This window comes from Myodes glareolus, chromosome 1, assembly GCF_982192425.1.
Source record: "Myodes glareolus chromosome 1, mMyoGla1.1, whole genome shotgun sequence".
Lineage (NCBI taxonomy): Eukaryota > Metazoa > Chordata > Mammalia > Rodentia > Cricetidae > Myodes > Myodes glareolus.
The window spans coordinates 40,476,405-40,501,419 of record NC_142026.1 but is presented as its reverse complement, the minus strand read 5'-3'; the positions used below and the strand labels follow the sequence as shown (position 1 = coordinate 40,501,419).

Sequence of the window (25,015 nt, the reverse complement as noted above, 5' to 3'; positions counted from 1 at the left end):
GGCTGTGGTTCTGCAGGACTGGTCCCCTTCACATACTCCAACAGGTCATAGTTGGGGTAGATGTTGGAGTAGGCCAACTCAAAGCTCTGGAATCCAAAGCTTCTGGGTATGAGTGGAGCAGAGGAGTAGGTATGTATTAAAAATGCCTGTGCTTGAATCAGAAATCTTGAATATATGACTATAAATATAAATATTTATTATGTTGCTCAACTCAAATAATTCAAATTTGAGTACAGTCCTTGAAATTTGCGTTATATTCACGTTCTTACATCAAGGCTAACATACATACTAGCCCCTACCTCAATATACAAAATTTGAAGATTATCTCTATTATAAGTATCCCAGATGTTCCCAACTCTAATTTCATATTTTTCACTGGAGTCACCCTGTAGGAGAGTGAGAGGGAAGCCAAGAGCACCTGATGTGAGGGAAGACCTCCTGTGTTTATCAGAGCAAAGCAGTGAAAATCTTTAAAGCATCTTAAGTAAAAACATCCTTGACATTTAGAGTCCAACATGGTGAAGAGGCAAGTGAAGCTGCTTGGTGCAGCATTTCCTTGGATACTTTGCAACGTTTTGGTTTCCTCTGATGTGAAATGAGGGAATAAATGGTATCCTCAAACACACAATAGACACGGAAACTACAAGGGATTTTTATTTTAGTTCATCCTTTTCTTCCTGGTGTCACCCAATGTATCAAATTCACTACAAGTGGAATTCATCTTTCTTTGGTTTATAGTATAGTTTTGTTTCCCAGTACCTTAAAACACCAATAATGAGCTGGGCGGTGGTGGCGCACACCTTTAATCCCAGCACTCGGGAGGCAGAGGCAGGCGGATCTCTGAGTTCGAGGCCAGCCTGGTCTACAAGAGCTAGTTCCAGGACAGGCTCTAAAGCTACAGAGAAACCCTGTCTCGAAAAACAAAACAAAAACAAAAACACCAGTAATAATGAATAATAGCAAATAGAAAATACTCTTCCCTATCTGCATTTTATTCCTCTAGACTCTGGAGACTCTAGTTTAACATGCATGAAGTAGACCTTTCTACTCTTCAAGATTTAGCCTCATCCTCTTAATTATGTTTGTTCCGCTATATGTAAAGAATGGTGGTGGTCCCACATTTATGTTCATAGTAGTACTCTTTCATACCTAGCTCTCAGAACTCAAAATCCTAACAGCTTCATGCCACAGTGAACACCAAAGGCCTCATTAGAGGATCAACCTAAATACACTTTAAAAAAAAAAAAGAAAATATTTATTTAATTATTTATTATGTATACAGTGAGGTCTGCCTGCATGTATCTCTCCAGATCAGAAGAGGGCACCAGATCTTATTATAGATGGTTGTGAGCCACCATGTGGATGCTGGGAATTGAACTCAGAACCTTTGGAAGAGCAGCCAAAGCTCTTAACCACTGAGCCATTTCTCCAGCCCCCCTTAATACTCTTTATATGCCTCAGAAACTTAATCATAAAATGTTTGGAGAAAAAGAAAATTGGTTTTTACTAGATACGAAGTTTGGTTGTTTCTATTTCAACCAAATGTGTTCCAACCTGTTGTGCATATAAATGTGTATAAATAAAATTATAAATATATGCAGTCTTCCGCAAGGGCAAGGAAACAGAGGAGTAAAGGACAACTTCCCCAAGCACTGAGGGATCCTTAAACAATGTTCACTAAGGATGCTTAATTCTAGGACGCTACAAACAGTTCAGCTAGAATTGCTCTCACATCCTGTATTTGGAAGTTTTAATCCTCATCACTGACTGCCCATTGAATGCAGGTATGAAGTGATGTGTGGGCATTATTGAAATAGCTTTTTTCCTACAAATTATTCATAGCCCTTTCTCCTGTGCTTTTATAAATTAAGGACAAAAGACTATAGTTTTGTTTTTAATTCCCACGCTACCCAAAGTCAAGGGCAGGAGTTTAAGCTTTGAGCATACTTTCAAAATGAATGTGAATACCATACTGCTAATATTTTTAAAGTTGTACTTTTCAGAATCTGTTTAACTTGTATGGGTTTAAAAAAAATAGCACAGTTTCCTGGAAAAATAGCTCAGTTAGTAAAGTGCTTTCCAAAAAAAAAGCATGAGAACTTTAGCTTGGATCCCCAAAATCCACAGAAAACCCAGGAGTGAGTGAAAGAAAGGGTGCTTCCTTTATTAACACTGAGGAAATGGAGTCAGGGATCCTTGGAGCCCTTTAGCCTAGGTAGATGGATGAGTCCCAGGTTCTTTAAAATACTTCCCGTCTACACAGATAGATGAGCTCCCGGTTCTTCAAGATGGTTCCAGTCTACCCAAATCGATGAGGTATGGGTTCTTCACGATATTAAGATACAGCATGTCTTAGATAGGGTTTCTATTGCTGTGATCTAACACTGTGGTAGTCAGCAATTTGGGAAGAAAAGGTTTATTTTCTCTTACAGATTTTAAGTTCATCATCCAAGCCTCTTTAAGGGGCCAGAACCTAGACTTAGGAACTGAAGCAGAAGCCATGGAGAAGAACTGCTTACTGTCTTGTTCTCCATGACTTGCTCAATCTGCTTTCTGTTTTCTTTTAATATATTTATTTACTTATTTAAAAAGTAAACAAATTTTCCTCTTTCAGCAAACATACCAATCCAAGCTCCCACTTCCTCCTCTCCTCCTTTCCCTCCACACACACTCCTACACCACCCCTATCCAATCCCCAGAGAGGGAAAGGCACACTGCCCTGTGGAAGGTCCAAGGCCCTCCCGACTGTATCCTGGCAGAGAAAGGCATCCGTCCAAAGAAAATAGGTTTCCAAAAAGCCAGTACATCCAGTAGGAATAAATCCTGGTGCCACTGCCAGTGACCCCTCTGTCTGCCCCAGCCATGCAACTGTCAACCACACTCAGAGGGACCAGTTTGGTCTCATGTTTGGTCCTTCCCAGTCTGGCTGGAGTTTGTAAGCGCCCACTAGCTCAAGTAGAATGTTTCAGTGGGTGAACCCTTCATGATTTTGACCTCTTTGCTCACATTCTTATTCCTCTCACCCTCCAACTGGACCTTCGGAGCTTAGTCCAGTTCTCCTATGCAGGTCCCACCTCTGCCTCCATCAGTCACCAGAGGAAGGTTCCACAGGGCAAGTCAAGATTGGGCTCCTCTCCTCTATTGCTTAGGATCCTAGCTAGGGTCATCTTTCCGAATTCCTGGGAATGCCTCTAGAGCCAGGTTTCTGTTAATCCTATAATGGCTCCCTCAATCAAGATATCTCCTTCCTTGTTCTCATCTCTGTCCTCCATCTTGACTATCCCATTCCCTCAAGTTCTCCTCACCCCTCTCTTTTTCTCCTCTTCTTCCTCTTCCACTGTCCCTTCTCCTCCACCCCCATGCTTCCAGTTTTGTCAGGCAAACTTGTCTGTTTCCAATTTCCAGGTGGATCTATATATGTTTTTCTTTGGGTTCACCTTATTACTCAGCTTCTCTAGGATCATGAACTATATGCTCATTGTCCTTTGTTTATAGCTAGTATCCACTTATGAATGAGTGCATGCCATAGTCTGCTTTATTAAAGCACCCAGGACTTCCAAGCCAGAAGTGGCACCAGACGCAGAGACTTGTACCCTCCCACATCAATCAAGGAAATGCATCACAGACCTGCCCATAGTCCTCTGGTGGAAATATTCTTCAACTGAGAATCCCTCTTCCCAAATGACTCAAGCTTGTGCAGAGTAAATACAAAGCTAGAAATACAGACGGCAATTGAGGAAGACTGTAACATCTATCATTGGCCTCTACATGTATGTGTGTGTGCACATGCACACAGAAACACAAGGACTTGCAGTCTTTCTGCTACAAACTCCGTCTAAGATCTAAGAAATAATTCAAAGGAAACATTGGTTTCTTACTGATTTCATAGAAAAGTAGAGGAGGTATGCCTCACAAACAGTGTTGGATGTTCCTGCCTTGGAATTTGAGAGTTTAATATATGAATTTATTCTATAATTTAGTTTCCTAGAATTTTAATAGTGCTAAATATCTTTCCTTTGTGAACTTTTCTTCCTTTATTGGTAACATAATATTATATTTCAATGTTTCAAGGGAATGATTCAGCTTATCAGTAAAATAGAAGAATTTTAAGTAATTTGTCAGAACCAGTTAAAAAAAATACTGAGAAAACCTTTCTGTTTTCTGAGTGTGATGATACCATGCCTTGGTTCTGCAGCAGCAGAAACACAGTACTAGCACTACCTATTTACACTCTTCCTTACTCTTCTGTGAATTAGCATAGTGAGACAAAGCCTACGGGGTAAGAAACTCATCAAGAGAGTACACCAGATACGAGAGGACTCAGCTTCTACAACAGCAGCCACCGCAACTTTTTTGAGCTCTGCCACTGATTCTTGGAACACAACAAATAAATATTTATAGAAACACAAACCCAGAAAATCCATAACAGAATGGATTCCTCCAATATATATCCTAAACCCTGGTAGCAATACACATTATTTGTGGATAGAACTATATCCTGGGTATGCATATAAAAAATAAAGTGCTTAGAACTTTGCAAATGAGAAATGAGGGAGTCCTTAAAGGTCATTAAACATGGAAGTGGCATAATTTGGTTTTTGTTTAAAAAAATCAGTCTGGCTTTTCTTTAGGTCATAAAAGGTTATGAATTTAGAAGAAAAGTACCTGAAAAGTTGTGATAATCCAGATTTTAAACTTCTGTTTATACATAATAAATATTCTGTGTGTGCACTTGGAGACAGAGTGAGACAAACATGCTGGAGAGTTGGTAGAGCAGCTTAGAGAAGGATCTAATAAGATACATAGAAATATGATTGTAACTGAATGGATGGAGATGCTGCAGACCGACTACACAGAATCAAAGGAGACAACTGAGAAAGCAGAAGTCATCAGGACTTGGGGGACATTAGTTCAATTTTCAGGAGGATACATCTTTTTAACTGTTTTGTGTCACTTCTTACCTACTGTGTGAATAAACTGAGAGCTGAGAAGTGGCTGAGTTTTAGCAATCTAGACGTCAGTTGGGACCTAGGTAAGAGTCCTGTCAGTGGAGTCCAAAGAGATAATAGGCTGCTTGAAGGGAACTTGAGAAAAAGTCAAAAGGTGAAGAGTTGAGTCTGAAAATAGCCAAACTTCAACCTGTGTTGTTGTCTAGGTGTGTGACAGCTGATGGAGACGCCAGGGTGATGAGAGAAAATGACACTGAGGCAAAGGGGGTAATTGAAAAGGAAAAAAAGGTCCAGAGATACTTATATTATCCAAAAAGTGCTTACATCATCCATGAAATAAGTAATTTGAGAGTATGGCACAGATTTAAAGAAATTTGTCACGAAAGCTGAAAAGCAGGGAGACTCACAGTCAGCCTCATTTTTAGCATGAACCAAGCAGCAAGTTCATCCTCTTGTACGTAGGAAAACGGGGTGGGGGGAGACTGAGAAAGAAAGCAAAACTCTTGCTTAAAAGATAGGAAATAAGAAAACGATATCAATCTTTTTGTAGAGAACTGTTGGGATGACTATAACATCTCCAAATGAAATTAAAAATTTAAAAATTCTAAACTATGTATGAGGATTTTACTCTGACTTTTCTAATCATAACTCTAAATCTTTTTGAAAAAGTAGAATTCTTTAACATTGTGAAAGCAAACAACTTCCTCTGCTTTAGTTATTTTCTTTAAGGACTCAAAGATAGATTTGTTAGAATTTTTTTCTAAAGAAAGTAGAGATCATTTTTAAAAAGCATTCAAATGATTGAAAGTCTTGAAGAAGGACTTGTATGGGTCAAAAGAAACAGGAGTCTGGGACATTAAGGGACAACTGGCTTCTCCAACCATTCAATTTATTAAGTTTCAGTAGACAATGTGGTTGCAACATACTGTGCCAAGCAGACAAATAGAGATACACTTTGCTTCCAGTACTGTAGGATTAACTACACCCTTCTGTCTGCTCATGTGACTCATATAAGCCAATTATTCTGGGCACTGCCATGAGCTAACATTTGCACCTTTGTAGAGGTAGAAAATAAGGGAGTTACAGAGGAAATTTTCAACAATTTTTGTTATAAAACTGGAACTTTATTAGCTACCAACAAATCAAATACATTTAGAAACAATAAAGGGCACCATAATAAAACATAATTAGGTGTATGTTGACACAGACCATCAAATTCATTTATTCATGCATATTTATGTGCTGAGCACTATGCAAAATAGTGGGTACACGTTGAACAGTACACTAAATTTTCTATAACAAAGTTGTGCTCTCTTACAGCAAAAACACCAATCTCTAAAATCACAAAACTCTAAAATTTCACAGTATGAGAAGAAGCAATCCACAGCATCTAAACAATGTGCATCTGCTCAAAGAGAGAGATCACCTAATTCCTAATAACCTGGGTCTAGAGTCAGTTCATCTGAGTTTCCATTTCCCATCTTCAAAAAGACAGTCTTATACATGATGACCTTGTCATAACTGGTCACTGTAGAGTGCAAGTCATGAACATAACTTATTAAATGTGCATATACAGTAAAATTACATAAAGAATAACTGGTGTTATTTGACAAGAATGGTTTGTAACATTTTCCATTGGGTTTCTTCAAGAAAATCCTTTCAAGAAGAATGTATTCCCATCTCTATCTCAGAGGTAAGGAAAACAGTTTCACAGAGATTGTATGAAATGCTAAGTAGCCATTTGAGCCAGACAACAAACCCAGATGTTCTGAGATGTCCACTGAATACAGTAGTATCACTACATTTTCTGCTCCCACTGTATAAAACTACACAGAAATAATTTATATACCACCCAAGTTATTTTGAAGCATTTTCAAAGTTTGAAAACCCAATGTACAGATAAGACAATGATTGAAGATGTCAAATTGTGTATTTGTAATCTGTCCCAAATCAAATTTTCACATTGTCTTTCTAAGGAGAAAATATTATTGCTTATTATATCAGCTCTATGGACTTATTCATGCTTTTAGGGTGCCATTGAATGTCAACTTTTCCAGAGAACAAAGATGCTATAAGGAAGAAGGCATTATAATGCAAAAAGTTATGATGATACCAACCTTTTTAGAATATGAATGATTTGGAATCAATAGATATGTTGATGTGAGGAATGTGAGAGAAAATGAGTTGAAGGGAATTTAAGTACATTTTACGAAAACTAACAATAAGCTAGCCCCATTTAATTTGGCAAAATAAGCATCTTTATTGATTGATCTACAGACAAAGCTTGCTTAGTCCTGCACATAAAACTCCCCTGTTCCTATCCATGCAAACTTCTTTCCTTTGATTTTGCAGATTTTTATTCATTGTAGGGCACAATGGCAATAAAAATCAGATGTAACTGCACACAAAGGCGGATGCCTACCAACAGCACTGCATGAGTAGTAAGGATACTACCTTCTCCCAAATGCCTCTTTCCAGTGCTTGCTGTTATTGAAGACATCAGCAACAGGGAATATAACCCTTTGTTTTACAGCAGAGGTAAAGAATTTTATCTGCTATAAAGAACTGCCAACTCTGCTAATGTGTGTATCCAGTATCACAATATTTAAATATTGTATGCAGGATGATAGTATAATGGAGGCAAAATCTCTCTCTTATACCACTTAATTCAATGAGACTAAAAATCTAATTACTTTAAATTTAGGTTAAAACCACAAAAGTTAGAGTATTTCATTAGTATAAGAAAAATACAATAATAAAAATACAAAGTAATAATTAAATAGTGGCTAAAAAAGTGAATCATCCTCTTGCAGAGAACCCAGGTTTGGTTCCCAGCACCCACATGGAAATTAATAACAGTCCACAACTCTAGTTTCGGGATATCTTATAACCTTTCCTGACTTGACAGACATTAACTATTTATGCATACATGCAGACAAATACTTGTACTCATAAAATAATAATAAATTCATTAAACAATGTAACTTTATAATTTGAATTTGAAACATCTAAAACCCTGTGTTTGTGCTTGTATGTGTATATCTTATATATACTTGAGTTTTTACATGATATGACTCATTACAATAAATAGTTGGGATTCAACTAAATAGGAAGATGAAATATTCATAGGACACTATCATATAATCAAGTAGAATACTGCAGAGAAGCCAGAGAAAGATAGAATGCTGACAAGTAGATAAATGAGCTAATTCATAATTTGATTAAATATAAATTCTGAATGAAAATAATTTCAAGTTTGGTACTTTCAAAAGGTACATATAAATGAAGAAATCTACATCTACCAAAAATGAGAAGAAAAAGAAGACAAGCCTATAGGAAATGGAAACTCCTGAATACTACATTATGTAAGTCCAATTGCTTTGGTGAAGGGTATGTACAAAATTACCTACATTCATATATACTTTGTTTATTATCCTAGAGATATCTAAAAAAGGAAGAACTTTATCAGGAAATGCTATACAAATAATTTGATAGTTGATGTGAAATTACCTTCTGTATGCTATGGATATGTTTTATTAGCAGTTGTTAATGAAGAATCTGCTTTAGGCCTGTGGCAGGGCAAAATAAAGCTAGGTGAGAAAACTAAACTGAATGCTGGGGGAACAAAGGGAGAGTCAGGGAGACACCATGTTGCTACCAAAGAAGACAGAAGTCCCACAACCTTACCAATAAACCACGAGCCTATGTAACATAATAGAAATTGGTTAATTTAAGATGTAAAAGCTAGCTAGAAATAAGTAGAAACTAATTGCCCAAGCAGTGTTATAAATAACATAGATTTCCATGTGCTTATTTAGGGTCTGGGTGGCCTTAAAATGAATAAACAGCCTCCACATACAAATGGTTTTGTCTTGTTAGGGTTTTATTTCTGTGAAGAGATAATGTGATCCTCAGCACCACTGTCTTCTATGTTTCAACTAGGAAATCTGCTTTTCTAACCTGACCGCCCAAAGTCTGAATTCCTCCAAACAAAAACATGGTCTGGCCTGTCACAGCAATACCCCACTCCTAGTACCAACTCCTGTCTTAGGGTTTTATTGCTGTGAAGAGACACAATGTTTACAGTAGCTCTTAGAAAGGAAAACACTTGTTTGTACCTGGCTTACAGTTCAGATACTTAGTCTATTATCATAGTGATGGGAAGCATGGCAGAATGCAGGCAGACAGAGGGCTGGGGAAATTTTTGAGAGTTTTGAACCCACAAACAACGGGAAGAAACCGTAGCCCACTAGGCCTAACTTAAACATTTGAGATCTCAAATATCTCCCCCTGTGACACACGTTCTCCAACAAAGCCACACCTATAACAACAAGGTGCCACTCCCTATGACCAAGCATTCAAACACATGAGTCTATTCCTATTGCTATTCAAATCACCACAGATTTTTACTTACATAAATGAATTTCTTTAATTACTAAATTATTATCTATATGTTTTGTGGATTAAAAAGATTTAAGTAGAATATTTACTCATTTGGACATAGTCAAGTAAGCACCCAGCTAATTATTAAAACCTGTTGTTAATGCATTGTTGTAAACTTTCTCAATTAGTCTTCTGTGATCTCAACACAGAAACATGTAGATGGAGACTGCTTTTTCACTTCTTGACTTCTCAGACACAATTAATCACATAAGTTATATTAATTGCAACATTGTTTGGCTAAGGACTCAGGCATATTTATAGCTAACTCTTACATCTTAAAATAATCATTTCTATTAATCTGTGTGTCACCACTAGGCTGCAGCCCACTGGTGGCTGGTGGCTGGTGGCTGGTGTCTTTCTCCTTCTGCAGCTGTATGGCATCTCTTTGATTCTGTCTACTTTCTCTCTATATCTCTATTCAGATTTCCTGCCTGCCATTACTCTACTAAGCCATTGACCAAAACTACTTCTTTAATAGCCAATGATAATAATGCATATTCATAGCATATACAGGGTAATCCCACATCATCTCCCCTTTTCTTTCTAAATAAAAAGGAAGGTTTTGAATTTAACACAGTAAAATTGCATATAATGAAACAGTTATCAAGCAAGAATTATAGTTACAATATCCTGTCCATTTACATTTGGCAAATTAAGGAAAATATTATCTATCCTATCTGTGTGAGTCTAAAATTTTATAGCTAATTTATCTTTTAACATAACTAAGGAAAACTATAGCTATCTTTCTTGAACTCTTCAAAGATCCCAGAAGGATATAATATTACCTAAGTTAACAGAAAGTGTATTATGATCAACTTCTAAAACTCTAGAATTGACAGAGATATCTCACTGTCTGGACAGTAACACAAAGTTCTTCTGTAACATTGGGACATCCATATTCAGCCTACAGGCCCATAGATTCTGGTAGACTTTTCTATGAAGCAGGAAATTTCAAAGACTGTTTTGCCTCTATTGACAGTTTGTCATTCACTTTCTTCTATATCCTACATAATGTCTGGCAGACTCCTTCTTGAAGTAGGAACCCTGAAGGACTGTCTCATCTTTAGGCAAGTTCAACAGACATTTTTCTGTAGGTTCTGCATGTCCAATTCATACACCATACCATCAAGCAGTCCAAGCAAGAGCAGTTTCTTGCCCAAATGGCTAACAAACTCCATAAAAAGCCTCTTCGATGCCCATCATCATCTTGAAGTAGATTGGTGTTGCCAGGAGCAGATGTGTCTCATTGTCATGAAAAGTCCTAAGATCTTAAAACATTCTAAATACCATATTCTGTTAGTCTTTGATAGATTTGAAGAATACCTATCCATCTGAAATATATCTCTGTAATCTAGAAAACCTAACTAACATTACCACAAGTTTGACTATATAGATGACTATCTATTAACCTTCATTTCCTAATTATATATTACATTTCCAAATAAACTGCACAAACTCAATACTTTAATCAAGAACAGAAATAGCCATATAACAAAATTGACCTTAAATTTGTATCAGTAAACCAAGATCCATACCAATGCAAAGTATTCATTTGTATAGCATATCCCCCTTTAAATATAAACAAACAATTTTAAACAATCATTTAGATAATTTGGGCATTGTTCTCTAGACTACTTCCTGCTGATGGGGCACAGTTATCATGTCTTTCATAAAATATCCTGTATGGTAAATCCATCTCAGCCAGTTGTTGAAGCTGTCATGGATGTTGGACCATCTATGTCATTTCTTCATGGGAGTCTTGTTTCATCAAACCGCATTAGCCAGTAAGGAATCCACAGCTTTCTATCCTCTGTGGAAACAAAACCAGAACCTCATTTGCAAAGAAACATATCCTTAAACCCAAATTTTGAAGTCAAGATATTTTAAAATATATATGTTAATTTAGTTTAGCAGGTTATACAACGAAATGTCTCTTGTAATTATTCACAGTCAAAAATTTCAAAAAAGCACAATAATATACATAATCCAGACTCTCTGTGTATTTGCCATCTTTATGTAGATTATTTTTCTTTACTCCTTTAATCTATGGCTGCCTATACTCTGTCTCTTTAAAGACTTTGTTTTATTTTTTAAAATCATTTTTTTTAAGCCAAGCCATGGTGGTGCATGCCTTTAATCCCAGCACTCAGGAGGCAGAGGCAGGCGGATCTCTGTGAGTTCGAGGCCAGCTTGATCTACAAGAGCTAGTTCCAGGACAGGTTCTGAAGCCACAGAGAAACCCTTTCTCAAAAAAAAAACCCAAAACCCCATTTTTATATGTCTATACTTCTCTCTCTCTCTCTCTCTCTCTCTCTCTCTCTCTCTCTCTCTATTTCTTTCTCTCTCTAGCCAACATCCATTTTAAAAACACACTGTGACCCATTTAGAGGTTTATTTCTTCCTAATCTGTCTTTATTGTATATCTGTAATCACTGTCTAACCAGGAGTGCTTTTAAAATGGTAAGCAGCTTGGTCACAGCAGCCCTGGATGCCTCACCTCTCTCAGCATTTCAATATGGCAGAGATATCATTACCATCAGCTCAGGGACTTCCAGGTAGGAGCTGTGCTCACCACCTCAACTCTGGTAAGCAGTTGGCCCATATTGCCACCAAGTAAATTGCAGCATGATGCCCACAAAACCCATCAAAGTGCTCAGCTTCTTGAAAGATCCAGAGCTGTTTGTGCAACTAGTGTGAACCAGGAAGCCTTCTTTTAGGAGTCACACAGTTTCTGCCACTACCACTGAGACAAGAAACCTTTTCTTTTTTTTTTTTTGTAATTTTATTAAATTATAAAAAGTTTCCATTTACGCCCCTCCTCCCAACGCCCTCCCACTCCCCCCTCCCTCTCCTCCTCCCTCTTTGTCCCCAAGGGCAGTCAGGGTCTCCTGCCTGTGGGAAGTCCAAGTTCCTCTCCCCTCACTCCAGGTCCAGGAAGGTGAGCATCCAAACAGACTGGATCCCAAAAATCCAGTATATGCAGAGGAAACCAGTCCCAGTGTCATTGTCAATGGCTTCTCGGAAAGACTGCAGGCCAGCCACATTCAGAAAATCCGGCCACATTCAGAGAATCTGGTTGGATCACATGCTCGTTCAGTCACGGTCCATCTGGCCTTGGTAAACTCTCATTAGATCCGACCCCTTGTATCAGCGGGTGATAGTATCCCTCACAGTCCTTCGTCATTTTCTTCCTCCTTCTGCTCCTCGTTTGGATCTTGGGGGGCTCAGTTCGGTGCTCCAACGCGGGCCTCCATCTGTATCGTCATCCAACGCCTGATGAGGGATCTATGGTGATAAGCAAAATATTCATCAGTATGGTCACGGGCCAAGGCCGGTTCAGGCCCCCCCTCCTCTGTCCAGAGAACAATCTGGGGATCTCTCCTTGGACCTGGGATCCCATATATAATCAAGTTTCCTGTAAACTCTAATATGACTCCCTTAGTTGAAATATATTCTTCCCTGATCCCACATTCATCCTTCCTCCCTTCCCCCCATCCCGGTCAACCGAGCTTTCTCCATTCCTCCCCTACTCCCTTCTCTCTAACCCTCTCCCCTTCCAACAACCCTCCCACCCCTCCTCATGCACCCAAGGTTACCTGGGACTCTTGACTATTTCCTACCTCCTGGCGGATAGGTAAATAATCTTCATCAGGTTCGTCTTCTTATTTAGCTTCTCTAGGATCACGAATAATAGGCTCAAAGACCTTTAATTATGGTTAGAATCCACTTATGAGTGAATACATACCGTGTTCCTCTTTTTGGGTCTGGCTTACCTCACTCAGTAAAGCGTTTTCTATTTCCATCCATTTGCATGCAAAATTCAAGATGTCATTGTTTTTTACCGCTGAGTAAAACTCTAATGTGTATATGTTCCACACCTTTTTTAACCATTCTTCTATTGAGGGGCACCTAGGCTGTTTCCAGGTTCTGGCTATTACAAATAGTGCTGCTATGAACATAGTTGAACAAACGCTTTTGTAGTATGTTTGGGCATCTCTAGGGTATATTCCCAAGAGAGGAATTGCTGGGTCCTGAGGGAGGTTGACTCCCAGTTTCCTGAGAAACCTCCACACTGATTTCCAAAGTGGCTGCACAAGTTTGCATTCCCACCAACAATGGATGAGTGTTCCCCTCATTCCACATCCCCTCCAGCATAGGCTATCATTGGTGTTTTTAACTTTAGCTATTCTGACAGGTATAAGATGGTATCTCAAAGTGGTTTTGATTTGCATTTCCCTGATCGCTAAGGAGGTTGAGCATGACCTTAAGTGTCTTCTGGCCATTCAAAGTTCATCTGTTGTGAATTCTCTGTTCAGATCAGTACCCCATTTTTTAATTGGGTTAATTAGAGTTTTAGTGTCTAGTTTCTTGAGTTCTTTGTATATTCTGGAGATCAGACCTTTGTCTGATGAGGGGTTGGTGAAGATCTTCTCCCAGTCAGAAGGCAGCCTTTTTGTCTTACTGACAGTGTCCTTTGCTTTACAGAAGCTTCTCAGTTTCAGCAGGTCCCATTTATTCATTGTTTCTCTTATTGTCTGTGCTGCTGGGGTCCTACTTAGGAAGTGGCCTCCTGTGCCTATATCTTGTAGACTACTTCCCACTTTCTCTTCTATCAGATTCAAAGTGGACAGATTGATGTTGATGTCTTTAATCCATTTGGACTTGAGTTTTGTGCATGGTGATAGATATGGATCTATTTTCATTCTTCTACAGGTTGACATCCAGTTATGCCAGCACCATTTGTTAAAGACGCTTTCCTTCTTCCATTGTATACCTTTAGCTCCCTTGTCAAAAATTAGGTGTTCGTAGGTTTGAGGGTTAGTATCTGGGTCTTCTATTCGATTCCATAGGTCAACTTCTCTGTTCTTATGCCAATACCAAGCTGTTTTCAATACTGTAGCTCTGTAATAGAGTTTGAAGTCAGGGATAGTAATGCCTCCAGAAGTTCCTTTATTGTATAAGTTTGTTTTGGCTATTCTGGGTTTTTTGTTTTTCCATATAAACTTGATTATTGTTCTCTCAAGGTCTGTGAAGAAGTTTGATGGGATTTTGATGGGGATTGCATTGAATCTGTAGATTGCTTTTGGTAGAATTGCCATTTTTACTATGTTGATTCTCCCAATCCAAGAGCAGGGGAGGTCTTTCCATTTTCTGGTATCCTCCTCAATTTCTCTTTTCAAAGGCTTAAAGTTCTTGTCAAATAGGTCTTTCACATCCTTGGTTAGAGTAACCCCAAGATATTTTATGGTGTTTGTGGCTATCGTGAAAGGTGATGTTTCTCTGATTTCCCTCTCCGTTTCTTTATCCTTTGTGTATAGGAGTGCCACTGATTTTTTGGAGTTGATCTTGTATCCTGCCACGTTACTAAAGGTGTTTATCAGCTGTAGGAGTTCTTTGGTAGAGTTTTTGGGGTCGCTTATGTACACTATCATATCGTCTGCAAATAACGAAAGTTTCACTTCATCCTTTCCAATTCGAATCCCCTTGATCCCCTTATGTTGTCTTATTGCTATTGCTAGAACTTCAAGCACTATATTGAAGAGGTATGGAGAGAGTGGACAGCCTTGTCGTGTTCCTGATTTTAGTGGAAAGGCTTTGAGTTTCTCTCCATTCAATTTGATGTTAGCTGTCGGCTTGCTGTATATTGCTTTTATTATATTTAGGTATGATCCTTGTATCCCCAGTCTCTCCAACACCTTTATCATAAAAGGGTGTTGAATTTTGTCAAACGCTTTTTCAGCATCCAATGAAATGATCATATGATTTTTTTCTTTCAGTTTATTTATATGATGGATTACATTGATAGATTTGCGTATGTTGAACCATCCCTGCATCTCTGGGATGAAGCCTACTTGATCATAATAGATGATTTTTCTAATGTGTTCTTGGATTCGGTTTGCCAGTATTTTATTGAGAATTTTCGCATCGATGTTCATGAGTGAGATTGGCCTGTAATTCTCTTTCTTGGTTGTGTCTTTGTGTGGTTTTGGTATTAGGGTGACTGTAGCTTCATAAAAAGAGTTTGGCAGTGACTTTTCTTTTTCTATATTGTGGAATACATTAAGGAGTATAGGTATTAGCTCTTCCTGGAAGTTCTGGTAGAATTCTGCATTGAAACCATCTGGTCCTGGGCTTTTTTTGGTAGGGAGATTTTTGATAACAGCTTCTAGTTCTTCACGACTAACAGGTCTATTTAGATTGTTCACCTGGTCTTGGTTCAACTTTGGTATATGGTACTTATCTAAAAAAATGTCCATTTCTTTTACATTTTCCAACTTTGTGGCATATAAACTTTCGTAGTAAGATCTAATGATTCTCTGTATTTCCTCTGTGTCTGTGGTTATGTCCCCCTTTTCATTTCTGATCCTATTAATTTGCAAGTTCTCTCTCTGCCGTTTGATTAGTTTGGATTGGGGTTTGTCAATCTTGTTAATTTTCTCCAAGAACCAGCTTTTTGCTTCATTGATTCTTTGAATTGTTTTCTGTGTTTCTATTTTGTTGATTTCAGCCCTCAGTTTGATTATTTCCAGTCTTCTACTCCTCCTGGGTAAATCAGCTTCTTTTTTTTCTAGAGCTTTCAAGTGTGTTGTTAAGTCTCCAATGTGTGCTTTCTCTGTTTTCTTTAGGTGGGCACTTAGTGCTATGAACTTTCCTCTTAGCACTGCTTTCATTGTGTCCCATAGGTTTGAATACGTTGTGTCTTTGTTTTCATTATATTCAAGGAAGACTTTAATTTCTTTCTTTATTTCTTCCTTGACCCAGGGGTGATTTAGTAGTTGACTGTTCAACTTCCATGAGTTTGTTGGCTTCATGGGGGTACCATTGTTGTTGAATTCTAATTTTAATTCATGGTGATCTGACAAGACACAGGTGGTCACTAATATTTTTTTGTATCTGTGGAAGTTTGCTTTGTTACCAAGTATGTGGTCAATTTTCGAGAAGGTTCCATGAGCTGCAGAGAAGAAGGTATACTCTTTCCTATTTGGGTGGAGTGTTCTATAGATATCTGTTAAGTCCATTTGATTCAGTACCTCCAGTAAATCTCTTATTTCTCTGTTAGGTTTCTGTCTGATTGACCTGTCCATTGGTGAGAGAGGAGTGTTGAAGTCTCCTATTATTAGTGTGTGTGGTTTGATGACTGCCTTGAGTTCTAGAAGAGTTTCTTTTACATATGTGGGTGCCTTTATATTAGGGGCATAGATATTCAAGATTGAGACTTCTTCCTGATGAATTGTTCCTGTTATGAGTATGAAATGTCCATCTCCATCTCTTCTGATTGATTTTAGTTTGAAGTCGATTTTGTTAGATATTAGAATGGCCACACCCGCTTGTTTCTTAGGTCCATTTGCTTGGAAAACCTTTTCCCAACCCTTTACTCTGAGTAGGTGTCTGTCTTTGTGGTTGAGGTGTGTTTCTTGTAGACAGCAGAATGTTGGATCCTGTTTTCGTATCCAATCTCTAAGTCTGTGCCTCTTTATAGGTGAGTTGAGACCATTGATATTAAGTGATATTAATGACCAGTGATCGATGACTCCGGTCATTTTTTTGGGTAGTAGCGTGTATGTGTTTTCCTTCTTTGAGTTGTGCTTGTGGAGGGTCGCTAGATGTCTGAGTTAATGTAGGCAGTGTTGGGAATATTGGATTCCTTGGGTTGTGATTTTCCTTCTAGTATTCTCTGTAAGGCTGGATTAGTAGCTACGTATTGTTTAAATTTGTTTTTATCCTGGAATATTTTGTTTTCTCCGTTGATAGTGAACAATAGCTTGGCTGGGTAAAGTAGTCTGGGTTTGCATCCATTGTCTCTTAGTTTCTGCAGTACCTCTATCCAGGACCTTCTGGCTTTCATGGTTTCCATAGAGAAGTCTGGTGTAAGTCTGATAGGTTTACCTTTATAAGTTACTTGACCTTTTTCCTTTGCAGCTTTCAATATCCTTTCTTTAGTCTGAATGCTTTGTGTTTTGATTATTATATGACGAGGGGATGTTTTTTTCTGATCCAGTCTATTCGGTGTTCTGTATGCTTCTTGAACCTTCATAGGAATATCGTTCTTTAGGATGGGAAAGTTTTCTTCTATAATTTTGTTGAGTATATTTTCTGGACCTTTGAAATGCAATTCTTCTCCTTCTTCTACTCCTATTATTCTTAGATTTGGTTTTTTTATTGTGTCCCACAGTTCCTGAATGTTTTGTGATGAGAATTTGTTGGATTTGCTGTTTTCTTTGGACAGAGTGTTTAATTTCTCTATGGTGTCCTCAGAGTCTGAGATTCTTTCTTCTATCTCTTGTATTCTATTGGTTAAGCTTGTTTCTGAAGTCTCTGTTCGTTTACCCAGATTTTCCATAGCCAGCCGGCCCTCGGTTTGTGATTTCTTCATTGACTCCATTTCAGTTTTCAAATCTTGAACTGTTTCTATTACCTGTTTGATTGTTTTTTCTTGGATTCCCAGAATTTCATTTACGGATTTACTCATTTCTTCAAACTTTTTGGTATATTTCTCTTCCATTTCTTTACTCATTTCCTCAATTTTTTTGTTATACTTATCTTCCATTTCTTTACGGCAGATTTTCACCTCCTGTTTAAGTTCCTCTATTATTTTCATAAAGAAGCGCTTAGAGTCAATTTCTTCTATTTCTTCTGGCGTAGGGTGTTCAATTCTTCTAGTTTCAAGCTCCCTGGATTCTGGCGATGTCATGTTGCCTTTCAGGTTGTTGGAGGAATTCTTGCATTGGCGCCTGCCCATCTCCTCCACTCTGGATGAAACTCCTCAGCACTTTCTGGATAGAACTCCTCAGCACTCTCTGGGTAGGACTTCACAGCACTCTCTGGATAGAGCTCCTCAGCCCTCTCTGGGAAGAACTGCTCAGCAGGGCAACAGGGCTAGCTGGTCTTCCCAGGACTCAGGAGACAAAGGGCCCGCAGCAGTGGGGGGAGGGGAGGGGTCCCTTGGAACACCGAAGACCCTGCCGCAGAAGCTGAGGCGGGGAGGGCTGTGCTCCCTTCCTGGACAGGCAGGCAGGCTGCCCAGGCTAGCACCCACTCACCTCTCTGGGAAGCGAAACCTTTTCTTAAAGGAACCATGCCTCTGCTTGCTTTTAGCAAAAAGAGCCCAGCTGAGAAAATACTGCTACCATGAAGCCATGTTTAACTCTGTTTTGTGTGTGTGTGTGTGTGTGTCTAGAATTCCTTCCCAAACTCTCTCAGGTTTTATGTGGATGTAGTCGACCCATGTTGGTGTGCCATATATTTGGCCCATGTTGGCGTGCCATTTTGTAAATAGAGACTGCTCGTTCATTCTAGACTGCCCAAGACCCTAATAGTCACACAGAAACTATATTAACTGCAACATTGTTCAGCCAATGACTCAGGCATACTTTTAGATAATTCTTACATCTAAATTAACCCATTTATATTAATCTGTGTATCACTACTAGGCAGCGGCCCATCGGTAAGGTTCTGGCTGGAGATTGGAGTCTTTCTCCTTCAGTAGCTACATGGCATCTCTTTGACTCTGCCTACTCTCTCTATGTCTCTGTTCAGATTTCCAGCCTGGCTTTACTCTCCAAAGACATTGACCAAAACAGCTTCTTTAATACCAATGTTAATAAAACATACTCATAGCATACAGAGGGGAATCCTACATCAGGAATGTGGTCAATCAAAAACCACTATGAGTACAAAATTATCAAATGTTAAAAGCTATATACTGAATTGCCCTTATTATATAATACATTATTTTAGAATCAATCATAATCTCTAGTTCTGGAAGGCAATCTCCTAGTCCATAAACTGTTACCATGTGCATAATTTATTGTAAATGGACTTTAGAGAGTTTTTTTCTCCCTGTCTTCTCTCCCATGGTACCCACATTATAGTTTGCAAATTGTCAGCAGGCTTGTTGAAGTTGTCCTAGTAACTGTCAAAGTGAAGCCCTTCCTTCAGGATGAAGGGTGCCAAATGGAATGGTCAGAGTCTTCAAGAACTGTGCTATTCTTTTTCTCCTTTTTCTGTGAAAGGATATTTCCTGTCTGTGTAGGGAGGGATTCATGTAGCTACACGCATTGTATATGCCACATAAATATATGTATACTATGTTTAAGTCTATAACATTTAAGTTGAATTTATGAAAACATTAATATCAATTTTAAGTTAATCAGCTTGTTAGAAAATATTTTCTTTGCAGGACCAATAAGATGGTTTCGTATCCTTGCCACCAAAGTTTGTGACCTGAATTCAATCTCTGAGGCAAACTGCAAGTTGATCACTGACCTCCACATGCATGTCCTCTCTCTCTCTCTCTCTCTCTCTCTCTCTCTCTCTCTCTCTCTCTCTCTCTTTATCACACACACACACACACTCACACACATACACACATGTATGCATGCATGCACAAACAAACAAACAAAATAATAAGTTACCCTATGAACATTGAACCTCTGTTTCATTGATTGCCATGGCACTAGTAGCTACTGTCATTCTTCTTTTCTGTTTTCTTTAGCAATCTCCTCATGTATTATTTGAAATACAATATTATATCTTCTTATTTTCTCCATCATATTTTGTACAAGAGCAGATCCCTCATGTTCACATTAACAAACTTCCTAGAGTAAAAGTAAAATAATTAGCACTTTGAAATAGAAGAACACAATCCCTGACAATCCCTGGGTCATATGTGGGCTCTGCATTCACTGGCCTCAAATTAATAGAGATGTTTAACAATGTGAGTCAACCCTCAAGAATTAAGAATATGAACAGAGAGTCTAGTACTTTCTTGGAAAATGAGAGAATGTGCAATTAGTGATCTGTTTCTCCCACAGCAACTATTGGCTAGAGCTAATTATTCACACCAAGCGTATTTGTATATTATTTGTAATATTGCCTGGATGCCGCAGGAATTTGTGTTTGTGAAGATACCCTTTAGAAACTAGAAGGAAGTGGAATCAATGAAATATGTTTGAAAGGCAGACTACAGGTTGTACCGACTCTCTTCCAATCTCTTTATCAGCATTTTTAATTCAAATTTCAGGACAAGTCAATTTGTTTCTTATCAAGAAGTTACCTTTAAATTCTAGTTGCATACATTTCATTTGAAGTATGCACTTCTCTCACATTCAGAAGTTTTCCTTAAATAAAGCCTAATTAAGTTTATTTTCTAAGCTAACAAGTGTTCTTATGCACCCCAGGATAATTAACTTAAAATAAGACATTCATTTGGAATGGACTTTCATGAAAACTGATGGAAACTGCTACCCAAAATGCTTACAAATGATATCCATCATATGATATGAAACATCTGCTCTTTAAGTGAACATAAAACATTTTTCCTTCCTCTCCCCTTCCTTTTTAGGTACGTCTCAGCCATCTGGTCAAGCATGTCAAAAAAATGTAAAAGATTTTGAAAAGGACATAAAGGGACACACTTCAGAGGCTGTGTTTCATCAGACTGGAACATTGGGGAAATCAAAGGCAAATGGAGATGAGTGTATATCTGCTGCTATAAGTGGGAAACAGAATTCCTCTTTTCCCCCCAAAGATGAGAAACAACCTCCATCTGACAGCAAAATACACAAGAGGATGGAGAATGATGACCCTCCTCTGGCCATCTCACATCCGCTAGAGGAAGTCTTACCAGTGGCCGTATTTAATGGCTGTGAAAAATCATTATCAGGCAAAATCGCAACACAGGATATTCCAAACACAGTAGAAGCCTTTGCGCCAACAAAAGGCAAATTTATTACAGCAGTCAAATGTGGGACTTTCAATGTACAAGTGGAAACCACAAAAAGTGTTTTCTGTAAAACAGGAGCACAGGTTCCCATGAAAAAGCGATGCCCAACATGTCACCAGCGTTATTCTGTTCAAGTACAGAGAGGCTCCAGATCTCAGGGCCACTTCCCTAAATACAGTACTGTATTAGCAGAAGAGTTAAAATACAAGGTTCCATCTGCATGCAAAGGAGAGGTTTCAAGAAGTGAGATCCCGTCAATAAACATAAGCATTGTAGGTAAAGAAATAATGGTTGAATATGTAAGTAAAAAAAAGACCATATTCATCAATTTATCTCATCCTAAAAGCATAGGAAAATCGGTAAAATATAGGAAAAGGTCCTTGAATCGCACTAAAAAGGAACCTTGTCAGTCTCCTTCACGGTCTGCCATAAATCACCCTGAAAACTGGAGTCTTGAAAAACAGAACCGGAGTTCAGACAGTTTGCATGACGCTCCCTGGAGTGTGAATACTGCCCAGAAAGAGAATTCAGACAAAATTGTGGTTTCTCCAAGCTCACCTCTCAGGAGAGAGAAAAAGAAACCCAACACACAGCCTTCTCCCCCAGATGATTCTGAAGACAGAGATTCTGCCACATCTCAGCAGAAGGTCCTTCAAATTATTCTAGACAATTCCCCAAAGCAACATTTCTTCGCAGCTGACTCTTGTCTTCCTACCTCATCTGAAATCTCAAGGACCACAAGTTTAAATACTACAGATTTAAGTGAAAGGTCTTTGGGGGATTCTGGGGATGTGGATAAAGGGAGGAAAAACAGCTCTGATGTCAGGGAAAATATCACCTCAGATTCCCAAGTACAGCCATGCACAGCAGAAAGAAATGGTCCCCTAAGTACTATGGGTGGTGGAATTCCCATTCAGGATGCCTCAGACTCTGAATTTTGTTCTTTGACTTTTCTGACCACGCAGCTCTTGGGAAAAGAAGCAACCAGCATCAGCTGCAGAGGCGATAGAACTCGATCAGCAGATGGTTGTGCTAACTCAAGTTCTATATCTTTCCACGTCAGTGAACACGTTCTGAAACCTTCTCCTTTGCTCAGTTCATCTCACCAGGTCACCAGACATTCAGAACTTGTAGAGACTCCCGAGAACACAGTTTCCTTTAGCCAAGATGATGGGGTTGAGACAGAGCAGGAGAAAGTACATGATGATATGACTTTCAGAGACATTAATGAGGCTATGTTACATAGTGACTCATCTGCAAACACACAGCTATTGGAAACGGAGAGCACACAGGACCCAATTGCCAGGCTTGCGTACTGCAGCAGCCTAACTTCGAAGGGCCCGTGTCATGGCAATATACACAACTCTGTGGAATGGGATCCAACAGAAAGCCATACAAATCATGTAGAGACGACAGCCCTCAGCAGAACAGAAGTGCCAGCCACGGCCTCCATAACTGGCGAATTAGACCAGAGAGTCACTACTCAAAATTGCAGTGAAGGCACAGTTGATTCTAACTGCCCCGTGGCAATAAGAAACCCTAGCGAGCCAGCAGGCTATCTGGAAAATGTTGACGATGACAACTATCAGGCACCAACAGTGGTAAAGAGTACTTGCCGCAGGGATGTTGAAGACCTAACTGGTGAGAATCAGAATGAAATCTGTTCTCAAACAGACTTGCCACCAGACTCCATTGAGTCTGCCTGTACAGGACATGCTACAGAAAAGCTGTTTCTTATTGATAAGACACTAAGCAGTGAGACAGCTCCGAATAGTCATGGAGGTGACAAAAGTCTTGGACTGAACGACTTCCAACAGGAGCCAGCAGAGTGCCAAAAAACTGCATCAAGAGGAACCCCTGAAGAAAGTGAGAACAAAAGGGAGCCCACAGAAGCTTCCTATCTCCCTGTGGATGTATTGCTGTTGCCCCAGAAGGCTCTGAAAGGTAAAATAGGTTAAATAGAATGTTAAGCTTTTATCATTGCTATGTGTGTGAGCCTTGAATGGTCTTGGGTGAAATACATTTGACTGCTTGGGATCTTTTTCTTATTTGCAAGATGTGTTAAGTATTTTTGTCTTAGACAAATACAAACAAGAATATATCAGCCTGTCTCTTCATAATAAATCAACCCTACCCATTAGTAGTATGTAGAAAAGTAACTATAGCTGTAGCTTATCATAAAATAAAAAGTGTTCTCTTTAAAAGATCAATATATTGGCAAATAAATTTTCTTTAAAACATTAGCCTGCGCCTCTCATAAATAATCTATGATTTCTTCCAGCCTTGCAAGGTAAGCATGTTTGAATGAAGGAATATGCTTATAATAAAATGTGGTTTTAACCTTGCTATACTGTTGCATGGAGAAGGTCATTCATGTCCCTAGGGCCATATGGAATAGTCATTAAAGCAAGGGACAAAAACCAGAGACACTCTTAACTAATCCTAACTGAACCACTGGTTGGACCTTTAACTCCAGCGGCCTTTGACCTTTGTTTTGTGTTACCTGGTCTTGCTCAAACAATTGATATAACACAGGCACTTCTGAGACCTCAAAAAGGGCTAAGATGGAAGCTTTGTCCTTAAGTACATAATGCTGCCTGTCTGGTTTCAATCTTGGTACAGCAAAACATCACTTTGGTCACTTCATAAAAGATCCTTGAACTTCTCAATGAGTCCAAATTATTTGATATATAGTGTTAGCATTATTCCATGGCATAAAATAAAAATGCATATTGAATAAGTAAAAATTGCCTCTCAAATTGCAGATAGCATACCGAATATGCTCAGAAATGAGATTGAGAATGAAGAAACTTATAAAAGACAGCATCTTTCCTGTTCCTCTATTCTCTCTAAAATCTTAATAGAATAACTTAAAAGCAGGAGCAAAATTAATTACTCAAAAGTTTTTGAAATTTTAGGAGTAAAAATATAATACAAGAAGCATTATCTATTGCATGTGTTGCCATAAAATATGAAATTTGATTCCTGAAAAATGAATCATCTAAAAACAATATAAAAACTGTACAATTTTCTACTTTTTATAAAGCCCCAATGTAAAATCTGCTGATCCCAGTGACTGTTTGCCATGACCTGTATAGCTCCAGATACCAGGGCAAACATAAATTCAAGATTTGTTCACTTGAAGGAGGTTCCCTTGGGCTCCCAGTTTTAGAGCTTTGAAAAAAATTTCAAGATTTGTGTCAGTGCATAGTTATCTTAGAACTGCAAGGGAACCTCTAGTACTTATACCTCCTGGAGGAGATACAGGCACATCTGGATGACTGTCCCCCACAAGCTGTTTTCCTATCCCGAGAAGTGTGCTGTTCCCTGTACTGCCTCTCCCAACACTGCATACAATTAAAAAATTCAAATAAGAATCCAATCAAATGAGATTACTCTCAATAAACTGAAATTGGCCTCATTGGTGAACAACGGCAACCACTGTTTCCTGCATTTCTACGGTTCATCCAAAGTCTGTCCTACAATCGTTTACTTCTTTTTCCCTTGATAAATCAGTTTCAGGCACAGCTGGCCTATTTGAACTTCTAAACCCTTGGTCCACCACGCTTCTTCAGGTCCTTAACATGAGGTGCTTAAACTATTTGGACCAGTCTTTGTCTATATAGCAACAGGTTCATTTTTAGCTTGTCTCCTTATGTTATCTTTCTCATATAGTAATCACAGTAAGAACACAGAAATAAAATATACATACATACACACACACACACACACATATGCAGGGCAGGTCATGCGTTTTCTACCAGTTTGATTATGTGAGAAGATTCTAAAGGGAAACAAACACAAAATTATAAAAATTTATTTTTTTCTAGGAGTAGAATAAATAAAAAGTCAAGTTTTCAAGTCTATGTTGCTTGGCTTTTGTATAGTATCAAAAAGT

General features: G+C 38.6%; 1 protein-coding gene across 1 annotated transcript in view; it reads left to right on the top strand.

Annotated features, from left to right (window-relative positions):
- The window catches only part of LOC125405498 (uncharacterized), a 141,519-nt gene that overhangs the window by 10,865 nt on the left and 105,639 nt on the right, over positions 1–25,015 (top strand). Inside the window, exon 2 of the mRNA XM_087908296.1 lies at positions 20,737–23,061. Coding sequence (XP_087764422.1) covers positions 20,737–23,061 — 2,325 coding nt within the window. The remainder of the gene's footprint in view (positions 1–20,736; positions 23,062–25,015) is intronic.